Raw genomic sequence first — 19407 nt, 5'->3', positions numbered from 1 at the left:
CAAGCAGAACCTGATGAATAATGATCAGACAGATTAAAACTGCCCACATATTAAAATACAGATTGCTCTTTTCTGTTAGGACATACCCCGTTACTTTCAGCCAGCCCTGTAACAGAACCTTTCTCTGTCCATTTGCAGGTTAGTTCCTGATCCACCTGCATATAGGCCTGAAAAACATCTTCAGATCAACCTTTAAGCTGTTTTCCTCAATCCCTTTCCTATCGTCCTGGAGGAAAAAATGCAGTTGCTCATTAATGTACTCTTTTTTTGATCAGCAAAATTATCGATACATGTCATACGTCTTAGGGCTGAGAAGTGTTTGACTTTTTTTGGGGGGTTTGTTTTCATGCTGTTACAGTGTGGAAATCATTGCAGTCTATATTTCTGCAGTATTTCCTCTGGTTGTTAGCATCGTGCCTTGTGCTGATGGTATATATTTAAGCAATAGATCCGATGAAGGACTTCAGCAGTAATGACATGTATAATGTCCACTGTTTATCCAACATTACGTGTCCAACGTTAAATTATTGAACCAGAATGTGTTCCCATTGATTGCCGTGAAGGTGATACGTGTATCAGTAAATCACAACAAGCTTTAAAAAGATAGAAAATCAATTGATATGAGGAATAGGGTAGACATAGATGTTTAAACCTATCTCATAACCTTGGCTGTTTTTTGTAACTATAATATAACTGTGTGAGCTTTGGTGTTTCGGGGTTTTTTTCCAAATCATTGCTTTGACTGCAAATGACTGATGTGCAAAAAATGGATGTCTAAGCAGAGCAACAGTACACCTCGGTAATAAACTTGTGAGCAACTTTTGATAGAAATAAAATGCTGATTTCTATTTATTAACTTGCTGAAATGCAATTTCCAAAGCAAGCATTTTGCAATGTATTATGTGTCATAAGTATATTTCCAGAAACAGCTAACGTAAATGGTGGTGGTGTTTCCTTCCTGAGACGCTCACTTAGATATATAAATATAAAAGTTTCTACAGTTTGCAATTTAGGAATAATAAACATATTTAGTAATGTTTTACTCTAATTAATATTATTTCCAGAATTGCTGCCCAAATGCCAACAGATGAGTTGCCAATACAGATGTGCCATTACCAGGAACGGCACCAGGTGTTACTGTGGAGATGGGTATGAAACAAGCAGTGATGGAAGAAGCTGCGCAGGTAAACAAGACCTCGGCTGTAACATTAGCACCCGGGTATCCTCATGGTTCCCTGACGGCTGTGCGGGGCAGAGGGCTGGGGTTGGGATGATGAACACAGCCGCTTCCTCGCTCATCTTCAAAGATGTTCCTCAGGAAGGAACGTGGGCTTGGGGGGCAGGCAATGGGGAGGGAGTGCCCCCCCAAAACGAGAGTCAGGGTCTCCTCTTCGGTGCTTCCGTGCCCCAGTTATTCTGTAGTTACGGGGAGGAAAACATCCTCAGCCAGACTGGAGGAGGTGGGGAGCATTTCCCCGGGCTGAGACAAGCTTACAGCTCATTTGTGCGAGCCGCTCTCCAGCCCTCACTGCCAGGAGACCCTGGAAAACTCGTAGCATTTCGCCTCACGCCCATAAAGTCACACCTAGATTAGAATTTGATAAATGAACACTCCCAGATCATACAACTTAGCTGGGAATGTTATTTCGGCATAATTAATTGTAGACTGAAATTGGTGTTCTTTTCCATTTTTGAAATATATGACTTCTTAATTCTCTGGCCAGGTATTTGTTTCTTGTTTTATTTTTTCTCTTTTTATAAGCAGATTGGAGTTCTGTTGCCTTATGTATGTGCTCGCTACCAATCACGCCTCTCGCCAAGTAATAGTGCTAAGCCAGATTCTACATAAATATAATTTATTATAAGTTCTTTAGCTCTATGGTTGTCATGTTTTCTGATTGAAAATATATCTGAGGAAATAATTTCAACAGCAGTTTTTAAAAATGTCAATTTATTACTTAAACCCTCAACCGCTGTTAAATAGCATATCTTGATTTTATGGTATTATGCCTATATACCCTAGTTGAGAAAATTGTTCTTTATATTTATTAGAGAAATATATAGGTTTTGATGTATTGGATGATGGTTTAATGTAGAAGTTGTGGCAGTTCATTTAAGGAACTAGAAGACATTGCCAGCATAAATAGGTTGAGAAGGATAATCAGTTATTTCCTGTCTTGAAACACTGCTTCATTCATCAACCCTGATAACTAGCGGTCTCTAGTACTAACAAGAACCTAAATGTCTCCCCAACACGCTGTAGACATTGGATCCTACTTGAACAAATGAACGTTTCATCTTTCAAATTTAATAGCTGTTATACTTGAAAACTCCCGGCTTTCTGTTTGGTTACTGGAATAACTTCAACAGCCAACATCTGTAATAATGGCATGGCTTGAGAAGAGGAAAACATAAAGCATCATACCATAATGACTTAATGACTAAACTTCTTCTTGCAGAATTCTGATTTACTGTTGAATAAATTATTTTTTTTTTCCCTAATCCTTAAACAAGATCTCGTTCATGTCCCTGTAGATTTGAATGAATGCGACATGTATGGAAGCTGTAGCCAGATGTGTATAAATACAGATGGATCATACACTTGCAGTTGTGTGGAGGGTTATGTACTTCAGCCTGATAACAAGTCCTGCAAGGCCAAAAATGGTAAGTTTTAATATCTTTTTACCATAATGAAAATATTTTGTGTTTTGGTCATATCTAGAGGATAGATATGAAAAGATAGACGGAGATGAATGCCGGAGAGATCGCCTTTCCTTCACTGCGCTACAAAGAGCCACACAACAACCGCAGAACAACTTTTCACATATTACAACAATACTCCAAGGGAAATATTAGAAGTTATTATATCGTTATTATTAATTAAAGTGAAATGCTCAATTCAGCCAAGATTAGAACAGTTCCCAGCTTCCCTGTTCATAAATAAATCAAAGATTTTCCTCACACAAACCAAACAGGCTGTTTACTCTGGGAAGACAACGGAGATAGTGGGAAGGCAGAGGAAATGATCGTGAGGTAATTGTAGCCAGAGGATAAAAAAAGACATGAGATTGCTTTGTCCTTGCAATATCCCAAGAGGTGAATTTCATGATATGCATATTCAAACTAGGCTCTTTGTTACTTAGTGCATGTTTTCATTAGTAATAGTAAATTGGGTATTTGAGGAAATTAATGAATTGTGTTTAATGAAGTGATAATTGTACACAGTATTTTCTTACTCAGCATATTGAATTAACAATGCTTTTATATTAAAAAACCCAAAAAGTTCCTTTGGCGATTATTCAGCATGTACAATGATTCAGCACACAAGTATAAAGCCTTGTTTCTAATATATTTTTTGAGTCTTCCTTTTTGTAGTTATTTTGCTATCAGAAAATAGGAAGATCTACTGGATTGTTTGAGGCTTCCTCACGTAAAGAGCATTGCAAAATCTGTTCTGACTTGAGCGCCAGCAAGAGTTACAGAGTTTTTTACTGCTTGTACCAAGTTTTTTATTGATTTACACAAGCTGAGCAATTTTTTAAAAATTGACAGCGAAGTATTGTGAGATAAGAAAGTCCATACAAAGTAAAAATGTTTTAATATTCTTTTTCCTCCGCTACATGAAACTCAGTAACGCAATTCTAGACCAGGAAACCCGTGTGGTGCCAGTACTGGGCTTGAGTTGAGCCTTTGAGTTTGCCTTAGATCCAGCAGGCTGGGGAACAACTGAGTGTTGTAGGGAGCTGGCAGTATCGCGGTGGTGGTGATGAAATGAGTCAGATAAACAGAGAAGAACTACTCCTCTGTAGTTCATCGTGTTTATTTTACTCCTCTGTACTTCATCGTGTTTATTTTATGGTAGTTTTGATCTTTTCTGTTATTTTCAGAAGGGAATCACTAGTCGTTAATCAGAGAAGTCACTGCAGGACAGTACAAATCAAGATCATGGTGCTGCAAAGAAATGAGCGTTACTCATTGCATTGAGGTTTTTTTGTGTAAACACAACTTTTCCTTGAATTAATGCCGGATTAAATTATCAATATTATGACTATTTAGGACAGATACTTCATAGGCCGCAGAGGTCAAAAAGACACCTGGCACAGTAACGAAGGTGCTTTTATTGCAGAGCTCTGCAAGAGCTGCAGTGACTTGTAACAGCTTGTGTTGCTTCACTGGGCCCAGCTTACCGTGTGGGAAATTGTGAAGTTTCCATGTAGCGGCAGGTCGCTCTCCTACACCCTTACATTCGTAGCTTCATTGATTTTCTGTTTTTCACAAGTTCCTGCCTTGTAGGATAAGGTTTGAGCAGGGACAAAAGCAAAGTGTGTCCCTGAATAAATAGAGTGGTGACAAGTATCCAAAATGTGTAATGGATCACAAGTCAAAAATGAGTCAATGTTGTCCCATTGCATGGGGGAAGAGATACTACCCTGGTATGAGAGGGTATGATAGGACTAATGGCTTCAAACTGGAAGAGGGGAGATTTAGATTGGATATCAGGAAGAAATTTTTCACTGTGAGGGTGGTGAGCCCCTGGCCCAGGTTGCCCAGAGAAGCTGTGGCTGCCCCATCCCTGGAGGTGTTCAAGGCCAGGTTGGACGGGGCTTGGAGCAGCCCAGTCTGGTGGGAGGTGTCCCTGCCCAGGGCAGGGGGGTTGGAACTCAATGGTCTTTAAGGGCCCTTTCAACCAACCTGAAGCATGCTATGATTCTACATATAAGTAGAATCCAAGAAATACAAAGAAATCCTGCTACTTACTCAATGCTGGGAAGTCTTCAGCTGGGATATGACATCCAGCAACGGGCGTTGCACAAAGCGGATGTGGATCAGTAGAACAGAATCAAGAAAAAAAGGGGTCTTAAGGAAAAAAAAAAAAAGGGCATTTAGAAAAATTATCAACTTTTTATTCCTTAAAAAGCCTAAAGAAAATAAGGATGGAAAGAGTAAGCTATCTGCTTTGTCTACATTTGACAAAAGTAGTTGTCAAATAGATAAAGAAAATGAGGTAAGGAATATTCTGTTCTGTGTGTAAAAGCTATGAAAGATAAGAAGCAGCAGTAGAGGTTTAGGTCAGGTTAGGCATTATGTAAAACTGTCAATGTTAATAACAGCAGATCTGCTAAGAATATGAATTTCCGTCCACGCTGAGATCCTCGATACGGTGCAATACACATCAGCCCTTCGCCACATTTTAGTTGTCTCTGTAAAATGAGTGGGAGGTTTCTGAATATTTATGAGTAGAGACGTGGGGGACATGTTGGGAGGCCCCAGTTGCAGAAGGTGCCGAGCAGGTGACAGGTGTTTGTGAGCACGGGTCTGGAGGAGCCCTGTCCCGGTGCAGGGGACGGGCGCGGTGGCCGCTGGAGATCACCAGCAGCACTTGCACAACCATCTTTCCGCACGCGGTGTGGTACAATTAGCAAAGAAGTTCACAGAAGCTACTTTTTTCCTCCCCTTGAGGCAGCCAAATGCTTGGCTGTGAAGGTGGTAAGGTTTATCCCTCATTAAATTCTGCATTTTCTTCCTCAGCTCATTTAAATAACTTTGGAGCCGTAAACTGTTAGCTGCACGGTACCTTTGGGAAGGATGTTAAAATAGGTATCAAAACAGCTGGGGGCACGCCATGGTTTTTTTCCAGACTTCTTAACCACGTTGTCTTTTATGAATAAAGCAGCAATTAATGACTTCTTCTGAGGTGAAAATGAAAGAAAATACAGCTCTGCTGAACAGAATTTTAGAACTTCTTTGTTTACCAAGTTTCTATGCCTGTATTGCAAGGCCTGCATTTGATGAAAAGAATATTTAAGGAAGCAAAATGAGAGAATTGGAAATCTTCAGCTGAGGAAAAAAACCCTCATCTTTCTTCCAAAAAGTTCCTGGTATGTTTTACATCTGCATAGCCTATCTAGAGAGAAATGCCATGCGATAACAAACATTTGTCCTGTAGATAAAGCAGGATGAACTCCTAACGATTAAAGCAAAAAGTTTTTTCCTGGTGTTTAGTAAACATTCATCGTTCTTAAATTGATTTCACAGCACAGTTTTCGTGCAAAAACTCACAGAACTAAGCTTTGAGGATTTTAGAAATAAAGCAGCCCATTTGTGGGGCATTTCTTGGATAGACATTGAAAATTAATTTCAGAGTAAAATTGGACTGCATTTTATTCAACGCTACTACGTATTTTTCAGACTCATACAATACATGTATTGCTAAGAGCAAAGTACTTATAATTTACAACGCATAGCTCAGGAGAAGGGGGTTTAAGCTGCTTGTAAACACTGAATTCTGATTTTTATTTTTTATTTTTTTTTATCCTTTTCATATCATTGCGGGGGGGGGGGGGGGGGAAGCTTGCATTTCTGAAGCTTTTCTTCCAGAGGAGAACTGTTGGCAGAGCAAAACGCCTTAGTTTCTGATTTGTTGTGACATCACTTATTGATCTGTATTTTAGACAAGATCAGGGAGGGGGGAAATGCGAGTCTTTCATCTTTTCCACTACTCTATCTTAAACATAATTCAAAGGAAGATGCTTTCATTTTAGTCAAGAGGGATGAATCATAAAACTTTCCCGGATTAGAGAGCTATTCACTTCTTATCTTTCCTATAAAATGAAAAAAAAAAAGAAAAAAAAAGAAAGAAAACTCATGAAAAAATGACACACATGATGTCCAGTTATTCGAAAAGCTGCTGTCAGCTCCCTGTAACTCATCCTAGATCTGTCCACTAAACTTTTAATCTTTGTGGATTCTGTTCTTGAGAAACAGACAAGCTGTTTTTGTGAGCGAGAAGACATGAGGTTTTTTCATCTTAGTTCTTGTTTTCATCTGCATTATACAGTACAGTAAGATGCTTTAATTTTTTTTTTTTATTTTTTGTAGGAACTTGTAATATTTTTTGTATAGTTTTATCATTAAAATAGTTTGACTCTTTCTTTAATAAGTAATTAAGAAATCAGCCTTTATCTGAGCAACACTGAAATAAGCAGGTTACCTACCCTACTGTGAAAAGACGTGATTAACTGATTCAATCCATTGAATTATTTCATGTATGGGCTGCTTGGAAAATATAATTTCAAGCTCGGTAATCTAGTTTCTGGATATGTTCTGTCAGAACGCAGATGTATTTTTAATGTTTAATAGTGCCTGCTGAGCAGAACCTCTTAGCAGTGCCACGGGTCCTTACCATTCCTTTGTCTGCAGCCAGGTTTGATTACAGCTGTTGCTCAGGAGGTTTGATGCTAATTCTTTTTCAGAATTCCCTTATGTCTTAGACATTAATACTAATATGCAGCTTTTCTCCGGAGTTCAGTGAGGTATTAAATCCTCATTACAGTTTTCAATAGGTCGGTTCAAAACGGTGCAAGAAAGGATGTGGTTCTCTATCGCGACCTCGGACAATTGAACTACGATGCTGGCTTTGTAACTGCAAACAGCTCCTGCGTAGCTGCCTCCTCTCGAAGGCTTTATAGTTTGTAAACGGTGGAAATATCTTACTTAGCACAAAGAATAAGAGCAAAAATAATAACAGAGGATTTTTCACCCTGTTGCTGGTTGGGAAAGGAATGATTGAGTGCAGAATTAGGCAGCGGTATTCTTTTGTGGGAAGGGAGAAGCTGAGCACAGAGCTGTCAGATGGAAAAAGAATTCCAAAACTTAGTGGGATGGAGATGGAAACACACCTTTTGTACCAATCTGGAAACTCTCAGGGGTGAGTGGGTAACAGAGACAGAAACTCTTAAGTCTGGCGCTCTTCTTCTGATGGGTAACAGAAGTTTATAAGAAGCCGGGGGGGGGAAGAGAGATCTATATACACCAGCCACCTACTGACTGCAAAGGGAACTACCTGGCAGCTTTCAAATAAATTTGCTTACTAAGAACCCAACTGCCTTCTCTTTTGGAAAAAGCAAGACTAGGGAGCTTCACTTGTGGCTTATACCACATGAGGTTGTTTCACAAATAAGTTCAGGCCCTTCAGCTGTTAGATATCTTCTGAAATTAAGAAAAAAAACTCTTATGCATGGGTATGACTGATGTATTGGCGGAAGTGAATGTGAGGCAGATGAGGAGGCAGTAAGCTCAGAAAGTAACGCTACAGAAGTGTGGTTTTGCAGATGTCAGTGTGGGATTTACTGGGGAGGGAAATGTCTGTTACAAGGTAGAATATACATTATGGAATGAGAAACAACAGGGAAAGAGTAAATGAGATCCACTTTAGGAAAAATACATGCTGATCTATTACAGCAAAGAACTTCTTTACATAACCAAAAAAGAAGTCAGCAAAAGAGATATTTAAATAAAAGCAGATATTGCCAAAGAATTTCACACCTCGATCTCGGTTGGAGCAGGAGTCTGAATGCAGAACAACATCTAATAGGAAGGGGATTTTTCAGGAAACAGTTTCTCTCTTAAACACATACTTCTTTCTGATGTTTTTTTTTCCAGTCAATTCACATGATATTTTATGTCAACAGCAGTTCTTCGTTACAAATTGAAGCAGAGCAGTGTTGCCCTACTGTTTCTAATGAAGGAGTTCTTCCCAGGGAAAAAAAGAGAAACTGCTGGCATATGGGTTTGATATAGATGTGCCCCTGACAGTTCTGGATTAAGTGGGATCTTATTTCGGCTTGAAGTACTAGTCTAGATCTAGAACAAGATGCCATGCAATTTGAGCAGTGTATGAAATACACCACATGCAACAGACTCCTCATCCTACGGAGACGAATATTCATTTGCTGTTGACTAAGTCAGACGCATAATTACGAACCAGCCCTGGGTGTTGGAGACAGTAATGCAATTAAAGATACCCCTAAAGCAAGAACAGCTGCTTTTGTGTACCCAGTAGCGCGCATCGTAATGCTAAAAATACTTTGTCTCAATGAGAATTGTTTGTTCCTCTGTGTGGATAACTCAACTTTTTAAAGTTTTAAGTTGAACTGGAACATTTTGCATTTTAAGATACACATTCTTCACTATCGGGATATTATTGTTTCCTTCATTATTCACATATTGCTCAAGTATTTTTTTAAATTACTAACGGGATTTCTAGGCAAAGTGATTCAGGTGAACGTGACAACACTTTAAGTTGCATGTAATATCTTAATGTGGATTGCTTCTTCGTATTTTTTTGTTTGCTTGTTTATTGTGACATTAAAGGTAACCCAATGGAAACTACGTGTTCTCGGTTCCCTTTTTGCTGTCAGGACACTTTCCCCTTTATAATGTACGGTGTTAGGCCCATCATCTGTATGATATAGCCAGGTTTTGCTTCACTGGGTTTTTTGTTAGGTTGTTCTTTATTTATTTTTAGCGGCACCCACTCCTCAGTTTTTGTCTTATTTTACAGACTCTAATATAAAAAGTACGTAACTATTTCATATGTACTCATGAGTTCTGCAGGGTTTCCTGGCCTTCATTCTTTTAGAAATGCCAGTAATCGGGATAGAAATAATTTGCATAACTTGTATTTCATTTTATGACTTAGGCATGAAAAATGTTGCAATAATGATACTTGGAATTAAACAGAAGCTGTGGGGCTAGGGTAATTAATTTTCTTTAATGATGTGAACCATTAGAACAGCGGGATAAAATAGACTAGTAATTTGGAATATATGATAGTTATGAAAATAAAAACAAAACCAATTTATTATATCTCTTAAAACATGCAGGTAAGAACATTAAAAACTACATTAAAGCTGAGAAGATAAATACGGTATACACACTCAGGTAACCCTTTAAATTCTCTTTACTTTGTTTTTAGAGCCTGCTGATAGACCTCCTCTTCTTCTGATTGCAAGCTCTGAAACAATTGAGGTGTTATACCTTAATGGAAGCAAAGTAACTGCCCGAACTCCCATCAAAGGATCGGCAGTTTTGACACTAGACTATAGCTACAAAGAGGACACACTTTGTTGGATTGAATCAAGAGATCTTTCAAGCCAGCTGAAGTGTACCAAGATAACAAAAGCTGGGGATTTAACAGATGAGTGGACAATAAACATCGCTCAGTATCTTCACAGTAAGTATTTGACAGTGTTTTAGCGAAACAGTGGCGTCCGCCTTGGCGAATGTTGCTGGAACCTTCAGAGGTATTTTGGGGCTGGCCATTGAAAATTGTCTTAGACCATTAAATATTGCAACTCACACTGAAGCACTTTTATGTTTCTCACTCCTATATATATATATATATTTATATATATATATATATATATTTTCAGTATGAGTTGCCATATTTATATCTAAGCAAAGTGCTTGAAGATATGCATTTTTATAGACGAAATACAATGTGCGGAAGTGACAAGAACAGCAGTGCAACAGAAGTGGAAATGTAAAGTACTTCCTTTACTCTGGCAAAGCAGTGCTACGTAAAGCTTGACAATGATTCTGTGCTACCGGGACTATGTTTATGAATTGGAGAGACACATGCTTATCACATTTGCTGTCAGCTATCGTAGGTATGTTAGTTCTTGAAAATAACAAAATATTTCGTGGCTTACCGGAAATAATTGTCTGGCGTTTTTTACAGTTAAGAAAAAAAAAAATTTAAAAATACTTGAACTCATTTTGCTGAATTAGTCTCAGGCATTACAGCATTATTTCTCAATCAGCTTTTCAATTTGTGGAACGCTGTTATCTTCTGAAGGAGGTGTTCATCCACTTACACGTTCTCCTGTGAACAGACTGCAGAATAGCATGCAGTCAAAAAACCGCAATTTTCTTCATCTTGCCCAGAAGAGATGCCCACAGATCTGCTTAGAAATGGCAGCACTGAGGAGTGCGATGGTGCTGTTAATAACAGGCTTCTAAAAAGTCAAGACTGGAACCTAAGATTGGACCTAAGATTTTGAAAAGTCCTTTTATGGAGAGACGGGCATCAAAGAATAGCTCTGAACAGATCCCAAAGTCTCTGACCATCCAGTTCAGGAATATTCAAATCACAAATTTAATTATAACTCTTAAAGGTGCATGTCAAAGTGATAAATTCTTCATAGGGAGTGTGGTTTAGACTATCAAGATAGCTGTTGTAAGATGTGGTCATTTCGTCAGAGTAAAGTGGGGTTTTTTAAATCTAATTTCCTAATAATATATTTACTAGAATAGAAAATTAAATTTACAAGAAGAAAAAAAGGGCTTGGGTTTGGATTTTTTTGTTCACCACTTATTATGACTATTCTACTTTTAGAGGACTTTCTTATCCTAGATGTGCGGTGGTTGGATTGTTCTTTTTTCTTTTTTCCTATTTTACTCAGGATTTTTTTAATTTTGTATTTTAGAGGGCTTTTCACACTCTAGATGTCTAAGAGCCATAAAAATCTTGGTGGTAGTATTTGATTGTGCTTTTTTAATTCACTCTGTTATTGATATTTTATTTTCTTCTCCTTTTAGTAGGTACAATCAAATTTATGACGGTCTTTAGCAAAATTTGTTTTGTACTGAACTGCATGCGTGTCTGTTCTGTCACTTACCTTCCTTCTCAGAGTGGACCGTAGCACTGTTCTGTGGTTCTCCACCAGTTCTCTCCCTTGTTCCTCTCCCTCCGTTCTCTGCGTGTGAAGAGAATTGCTAATCTCGGTGGTGTTCGGATCTGCATTAGTGCAGCTGTTTGCAAAATTAAGGCCGTGTGATGGGTTCGAAATGAATACAGTGCCTGGAATTAATGAGCTAATCATTTTTCATAGTGCTAGTACACATCAGCCTGGGGTCTCTAATATTTTCTCTGAAACTTGACTGTAATCGTTCAATCTTGTTCAAAGGAAGAATAGAAATTCCCATGGACATGAATCGACTGCAGAGACTTGTTACAAGTTCTTCTTTAATTTTGATTTGTGAAATAGCTCTTGGAGGCGTAGAGATACATTGCTTGTAGTCAAGTTCGGAGCTCTGACTGACAAAATCTAGCAGATTCAGCCGTGGTGGTGGTTTTTTCCAGACACACGCACCCCAGATGCTGTTCTTGGCTTGCTGCAGCGGAGCAGCGGCCGTCCCCGTGGTGTGAGCGTGCCTTCTCAGGGGAACAAGAAGTGTGAAAACTGCTTTTGTCCTGCTCCTGCTCATGACTCTGCAGTGAACGGTCTCAACAGACTGATTCACTGGGGCATCTGAGGCGCGAGACAGCACGGACAGCGTGCTGCTCCTTCTGGGAATAAGAACTTTCAAAGGTTCAATCAAAACTCATCTGTTGCTGATTTCTTGGTTGGTTTTGGTTTTTTTTTTTCCCCCCAGTAGTCAATGCAGAAATTGTCTACCTGTGTTTATTAAGCTAGTTTCAGGCTTGTAAGTTTTATTATATCATGGATAGGTTTTGTTTGATAGGTTTAGCCTTTTAAATAAGGATCGGTTTCTGTAGGCATGGTAATATCAGCACAGGCATTCTTGTCTTAGCCAAGGCCAGGCATTGGCTTGTTGTTTCATCTTTATCTTTTCAAGACCAAGAAGTTTTTGGAAGAGAAGCTGGAAAATTTCCTCTTGGAAGGATTTACACAGACAGTGTTGGAGCCAACTGGGCTTTCAGGGAAGATTCTCGTATAAGGCAGGCCCGTACAGCAAGACGCTCAGAACAGTCATTCATGTAAATTGCTACCTCTAGGACCAAATAGCAAAAAATCTTTTTAATGGCACGAAGGCGTAAAATCTCTCACAATTTTCTGCCCTTCCAAAGCCCTGATGTGCAACCTTATACTAATACTTTTTTGTGCTGGAGTGTGGGGGGTGGTGGCAAGAGTAGCATCTTCTGGATAACAGAATCTCCTTCTTCCTCATTTTAATAGGCATTTTTTGTCTTCATCATTACAAGTACTGAGCACCTTATGTGCTCTCCAAACAAGCACCAGCCAGAACAGCCTGGGCTTTAGCCACTATTCTTCTGTAGAATATAACAAAATCTCTTCTGGGATGATGCTTCAGAGCATGATATTTTCTGCTTGGCTGATACTTGATTTGGGTTTTCTTGGCATTCAGTTATCACAGTACACCAGTACAAATCCTGGACTGCTTGTCTCTAGCTTTGCTACCTTGTGGTGTTTTATACCTCCAGACAGTCGATCCTACCTCGCCTTGGAAGGCTCACAGGCTTTTCTGTTGGGAGATGTGCTTGTACAGGACCAATCTGGATGAAAAGAAACCTCTTGCTTCTTCCATATTAGTTCAGTTTTCATCTAGGTTCCTTCCCTCGCCTGCCCTACCACTGCACGGGGGAAGAGTTGCTCTGAGGTTGAAACAGGTGATGGGCATGTAGGGCTGAGGTCTCCAGCGAGCAGAAGTATTTACCTCTCTGCTTGTAGAACCTATCACCTTCTACTTGCCCTCATCATCACAAGCCAAAGCTGACTTTTTGGCTCTCCCACTTCTTGGATGTGGTTGCTGTGAAGACCATCAGAAAGGGTGCCCAAAGGAATTGACCAGGATCCAATAGTATCTGGTTACATTCCTGTTTTCTTCCAAGGTTTTGGTCCCCCTAAATTGTCCTCCCCCACCCCCCTGACCTAAAACACTTCTTAGTAGCAATTAACCACAGCTTCTAGTGCTACAGTCATTTAGCTTGGCACTGATGAGGCTCAATCATTGAAGGAAACATTAAGCTCTAGATGTGGTGCTTCTGTCAGCAACCTTCCTGTGAAGTTCCTCTGAATATTCATGAGAAATCAAAGTTTAGCTTACTCAGGAGGAGAACAACTGTGAAGATCTTGGGGGAGGTGTTTATTTCTACATAAAGTCAGCACCAAGCTTGTCTCCAGACAGGCGTTATAAGCTGTCATATAGTTGTAGAATGTGATTTTTCTTTTTCTTCCGTGATAGACAGCCCACGCTTACAGACCTCCTAGAATATGAACAGAAATGAGAAGATTTCATGACAAAGGTCATTTACACCTCAAACAGCGCTTTTGTAGCGTTCAAAGTATCTGATACAGTAACGGGAGCAAGAATGGGATGTGAAAAGAGTATCATAAAGAAATATCACAGCATACTTGTCCTCTGTTTGGCATCCACTTAGCACTCTAGAGCCCTGACTAATCGGCATTGCTGTTCTTGCATTTCTGGGAAGACTGGACAAATGACGTTTCTGGGATAGTGCCATTTCTTACTTTGTCCAAAGGGTTTTGGTTTTTTGTTTTGTTTTGTTTTATTTTGTTTGTTTGTTTTTTATAATGTCAATATCTCATGCGTAAGTGCTCTAGACAGAGCCATCATTAAATATACAAAATTAGGATACTTTTCACATTAATGTCATGTTTATTCAGCTTGCATTTTCCATCTCCTTTTACTGCCCAGTCACTCAGTCTCCTGAAGTCCTGCAGTTCTTCAAAACTGACCCTCCTCTTTATTATTCTGGAAACCTTATTTTTATTATTGGATTTTGTCACCCTGTTATACATGTTGTCTTCTAGGTGACTTGCGAATGTTATCTCACATGGGTTCCAGCACAGACTACTGCTGTGGAACTTGGTGATGCTTCACGGGGAGCCAGATTTGGACCCCATCTTAGGTACATGCGTACATCACTGTCATATGTGTAAGACTAAATCTTTCCTGAGTCTTCCCTCATGTCTTCCTCAATGTCTCTTGGGATTTTCATATGTTTCCATGTTTATGTTTTATTTTACTTTTCCATATGCTTTTAGCTATTCCCCTTCAGAGCAGCCGCAAGTCCAAATCTCCAGTTGGATAACGTTCATACTCCATGGCCTGGTATGGGAAATGCTTTCTTTGCATCATCCTTGCATCTGTCCATACATTCCTTCCGCATTCTGGTGTACCTGGACTTACAGAACTTTTGATCCAGTATTTGATGGACAGTATGGACTTTTATTTAGTGCAGGAAACAATGTTATCTGATAACTGTCCTTTCACGTACAGTTTTTCTGCCCCCTGTAATGACAAGACTCCTTTGAGACTCAGGCCTGTCCAGAAACTTCCGCTTATCGGTATGCTCCTATCTTTAGCTCCTGGCTAGTCTTTTCCAATTGTTGGTTATACATAGACTTTTTTATGATCATCAGGTTTACTAGAACAAAAAGGGTAGTTCACATCTTTTTGTTAAAAACATTCATTCAGCCTTTCTGTTGCAACAAGGACGATCAGTTGGATCTCATCCTTTCGCTGTGGTGGGTATGGCAAATCCATTATCTTGCTTTACGAATAGTATTCATGGATGTAGCGTGTATCTCAATGCTTGACGGTGTTTGCACAAAAGTTAAGATACAATCTGTGAGAACAGAGATCCTAAGAGGGCCTTGCATATATTAGGAGATTCTAAATGTTAGCTGTGAAGGATCTGTCTGCTTTTACTGCATCTTTTTGATTCAGTCCATTCAATTTTAGTTGAGGATTGTGCTACCAGCTTGAATAGCGTCCCTGTACCATTGCATTATGTCGTTTTGAGGCAGAAGCTTCCATGGCAGATGCGGTGAATTGGTGGCCTTTCCCTCCAAAGTAATCCCTTCTGACATAAGGACTATTTCTTAACTGCTTATTAATTGCCAAGAATGGAATTTTTCAGTCATTCAAAATTATAATACTACTGTTTCTTCAAGCTTTGTTACTTATCCAGCTTCCACAATTGATCTTTCATTGACACCAGTCAAACCCCTGCTTCTCTTCGTCGCAAAGCTGGTGTGCTGTCTATTTGCTTTTTATGTGCTTTTCAGTAGTCGTGCCCTGGGTTGTTAATTCTCAGACTGAGCACAGAAAATAAAATGTCTTATCTCAATGGCATGGCTCAGTGCAAATTTGTGATTCCTTCTTTTTTTTTTTTTTTTCCTTCCTCTAAATTCCTGGGCTCCGCCTGGGACAGTCTCCTGAACGCTGTCTCTGCAAAGCCTACGTCTCTGCACGTCCTTACTCTCAGTTCTGCATTGCTGGATTCCCTCTTCCCCGATTTCTCAGCTTCCTAGCTGACCATTCTCAGAATTCCATCTACAGTGGGACACGACTGTATCTTTTCTTTTGTCTTCCTTACATCCCAACCTCTCCTTGATAGCAAAGGTCTTGTACCAGGGAGGAAATCCAAGAGCAAGGAGGCTATCTCCCGCAGCAGCAGCAGGATTTTATAAATAAAAAATGAACACTTTGTCATAGTATCGGTAACCATGCAAATTTATCTTTGTCAGGCATAATGCGGAGGGACTCTTCCTCTCTGTTAAATTGAATATTATTATACTCCTTGTAGAACAGGAACATTTGTATTTTGTTAACAAGGTTTTGAAGACGGAATAAAATAATTGTGGGGGCTGTAAAGATCTAACGCATAGATAAATAGGTTGCCGCAAATATAAAATGCACAACTTTGTAGTGAATATTTTACAAATACATTTATATCCCCAGATACAAGAATAATGAAAGGTCAGTAAAAAAAAGGCAACCCACAAATGTTTTGGGTTTTGTTTTTTTTTTTTTTTTTGTTTTGTTTTTTTTTATGAAATGTGGAATTTAATAATGCATGTTTTATGGGATTAGACACACATTTTCCCATAAGCCTTTGACATGTATATGCACCACGTTGGCTTCATTTTGTTTTTTACTTGGTAGCCACAGGAACTGTTCTTTGTAATATAATTTTCACAACAACTGAACTTGTTCTGCTTCTGTAAATCCACCGTGGACTTCCACAATGGGCAAATGTCCAGGGAGACGCAGACATTTGCATAGCACAGCCTTCTCACAGATCATCAGAGATCGTTCCTCTGATTCCAGCTCTGGCTGAGCAGTTTCTTTGATATCTGCTGAAACCAGAAAATGCTTTTTTTTTTTTTTTACTTTTGATAACTGCAATGAGGCTGGAAATGAAACAAGAAGAGAATGGCCTTGCTTTTTACAACCAAAACTTGTACCCCCTCCTGATCCCATGCAGGATCTAAGCAACTGTCTAGCTACAGCAATTTCCTACTCTTTATGCTACAGCTTTCATATATATGCTGTACAGCAAAGTCCCCTACTCTTTATGCTACAGCTTTCAGGCTCTTGAGATGGCCTCAGTATTCACAGAAGCTTGTCTTCTGCCTTTCTTCTCAGGAAGGAGATGTATATAGGAGATACATTGGAGGCATACACTTGTAACCTGCCCGTTTCAGTAAAGTTGGTTATGAACTTGAGGCTTCAGGTTCACACTCTTAGGAGCTACCTTCAATGGCAATAAAATATCCGATTAATGTTTTAGTATTATATACCATCAACTAATTGTATTTGCATGAAGTTTTTTTTCCCATTTTCTCCTGGTTCTTAACTATTTTATTTATAAGTTTCACATTTTTTAAGATATAGCTACTGGTTTTCATCCTAAGCTTCTTTGTAAATTCATGTCACGCACAACGCTAATCAAGTTTTCTTCAGTTAGACTAACTGTCAGCAAATTTGCCACTTACTTCCAGATATTAATTTCTTAATGCAAATATTTCATTCAGACTTTATCCAAAAAAACCCACTAATGTCAAACTTTCTTTTTGCATAATGTACTTCAGATCATGTAGTTAAAATTAGTCCTTCTGCCCCCTAGAGACTTTTCCCTGAGACACAACTCATAGAATACAAGTTCCACGAACATTGCGATGAAATTAAAAAAAGAAAAGTCTCTGGATTCTTCAGAAGGGCTTTTGTCCTTATAGGAAAGAAGGGGCCATAAGAAAATCTATAAACCCAAAATACTGTCTGTTTACATCCAACGTGATAACTGGAACCTTATTTTGATACCAAAATATGGTACCACTTATGAAGCACTTGAGCAATTACAGACCAAAGTCCATCCAGACAGAGATTTCTCCAAGAGCTCAAAGCATAAGGAGACAGTACGTTTTCAGCAAAGAGCCTGAGAGGTTTCCGGAACGCCCCGTGCTGTATCTGCTACAAACAGAACTGAGTCTACAGGACATCAGTGAAGTGACCGACAGTGAGCGGGCACAACCCCTGTTAGCGTTAGCAGGGACTCAGTCCCAGGTACTATGACTTTGCCCTTCTGTATCAGATGCACAGTAATACGAAAAACTCCGCCTGATGTATTATTCTAGGGAAGCAGCGGGCAGAAAAAAAATAAAAATCTGCTTACGTATCTTATGCAATGAAAAGAGCATCAGAATGAAAACACAAGTATTGGGAGCTGCGATCTAGCTGGTGGCCTCGACTAATTGTTGTGCTTTGCAGTTCATATTTCGATCTAATGCCTTGTATTGCTACAGGGTGAGGGGTAAATAAAGATCATGCTTTTCATAAATGAACAAGAAATTGCATTAATCCGAGTAAAGCTGAAACCAGAAGCTACTTATCTGATGAAATAAAAAACAGTTGCAGCATCTTTGTCACTGCTTTTTAAGAAATTATATCAGCTGCGTGGCTTTGGGCTCTGGGCTCCTCTGCTTTCAGTCCTCACCGTGGCCTGGGTGTTTCTGGGCTGTGCTCCGGGCGGTGACGGAGCCACACCAAGGAATTCCTATGGGTCGGAGTAAAATAAAGGCCGTGCTCTTTTCTTAGCACTTTCTCAGGAGCTCTTACAGACAGAGGAGTTGCATGTTTGCAAAAGCCGATAGAGCTGTGATTATTATTTACACTGTGGTGGACATGACTAATTAAAACCACCATCTGATTTGGGGGTTTAATATATGATTGGGTTTTTTTTTTCCAGTTTTTCACTTCTTTGAACGGCAGAAGCAATGAGTAGCTCAAAAAGTATTATCTCCTGTCCATAGAAATATTTTTGCCTCCTCAATCCACAGAATGTACGTTGTGGGTTTCTACTTAGAATGAAGCAAATTTGATTTAAAACTGTCTTTTGACTTCAGCTTTGGAGTAAAACTTGAAATGCTGAAAACCTTATGGATCATGTCAGCATTATGAAATAAATAAAATAGAAGAACAATTCCTATCCTTCTCGCTATTTGTCAGTTGGGTTGAATGAAACAAAATCTTGGGTTTGCTTTAAAATTCTTAACGGTCGTTTTAGTGAAGCACTTATTCTGAAATTGGAAAATTACATGTAACACATCTTTTAAGTGGACTAAATCACTTTTTCCAAAGTCAGGCTTAAGCTGTATAAATTTCTTAGTTCTGGAAAAAAGCATTTTGATCACTGTAAGTAATTAAATGAGAAGGACAGAATATGCAAAAGGCTTGGTTTGTTTGCGCAAAGCTGAAGCCCCGCATTTTATCAACATGTCAGCGAACAGCTGCGGTTTGATGTGTCGGGTTCGGCGTTCACCGTGACACTTCTCGAGCTGATGATAAAGTTTGGATAGTCTTTGCATGTGTAATTGCGTAAAATCTCTGTCACACTGTATAAGCAAAAATAATGAGCTGATTGAGGAGTGTGTGGGGATACCTGCCAGGACTTGCATTTCCGGAGCCTCTTGCTCTTTTTGGCATTGTTGGACTCGCTTGCACGTCATCCGTTGATATTTTACTGAAGTATATGATTCCATTTTTTAATAC

General features: G+C 39.2%; 1 protein-coding gene across 9 annotated transcripts in view; it reads left to right on the top strand.

The window, feature by feature from the left end:
- The window catches only part of LRP1B (LDL receptor related protein 1B), a 743839-nt gene that overhangs the window by 376319 nt on the left and 348113 nt on the right, over positions 1–19407 (top strand). For all 9 annotated transcript variants that reach the window (XM_074595863.1, XM_074595857.1, XM_074595859.1 and 6 more), the window contains 3 exons: positions 1065–1184; positions 2536–2664; positions 9758–10015. In XM_074595863.1, coding sequence (XP_074451964.1) covers positions 1065–1184; positions 2536–2664; positions 9758–10015 — 507 coding nt within the window. The remainder of the gene's footprint in view (positions 1–1064; positions 1185–2535; positions 2665–9757; positions 10016–19407) is intronic.

Source organism: Larus michahellis, chromosome 7, assembly GCF_964199755.1.
Source record: "Larus michahellis chromosome 7, bLarMic1.1, whole genome shotgun sequence".
Lineage (NCBI taxonomy): Eukaryota > Metazoa > Chordata > Aves > Charadriiformes > Laridae > Larus > Larus michahellis.
Note: the sequence above shows the minus strand (reverse complement) of the source record. Positions and strands in the feature narration are given on the sequence as shown.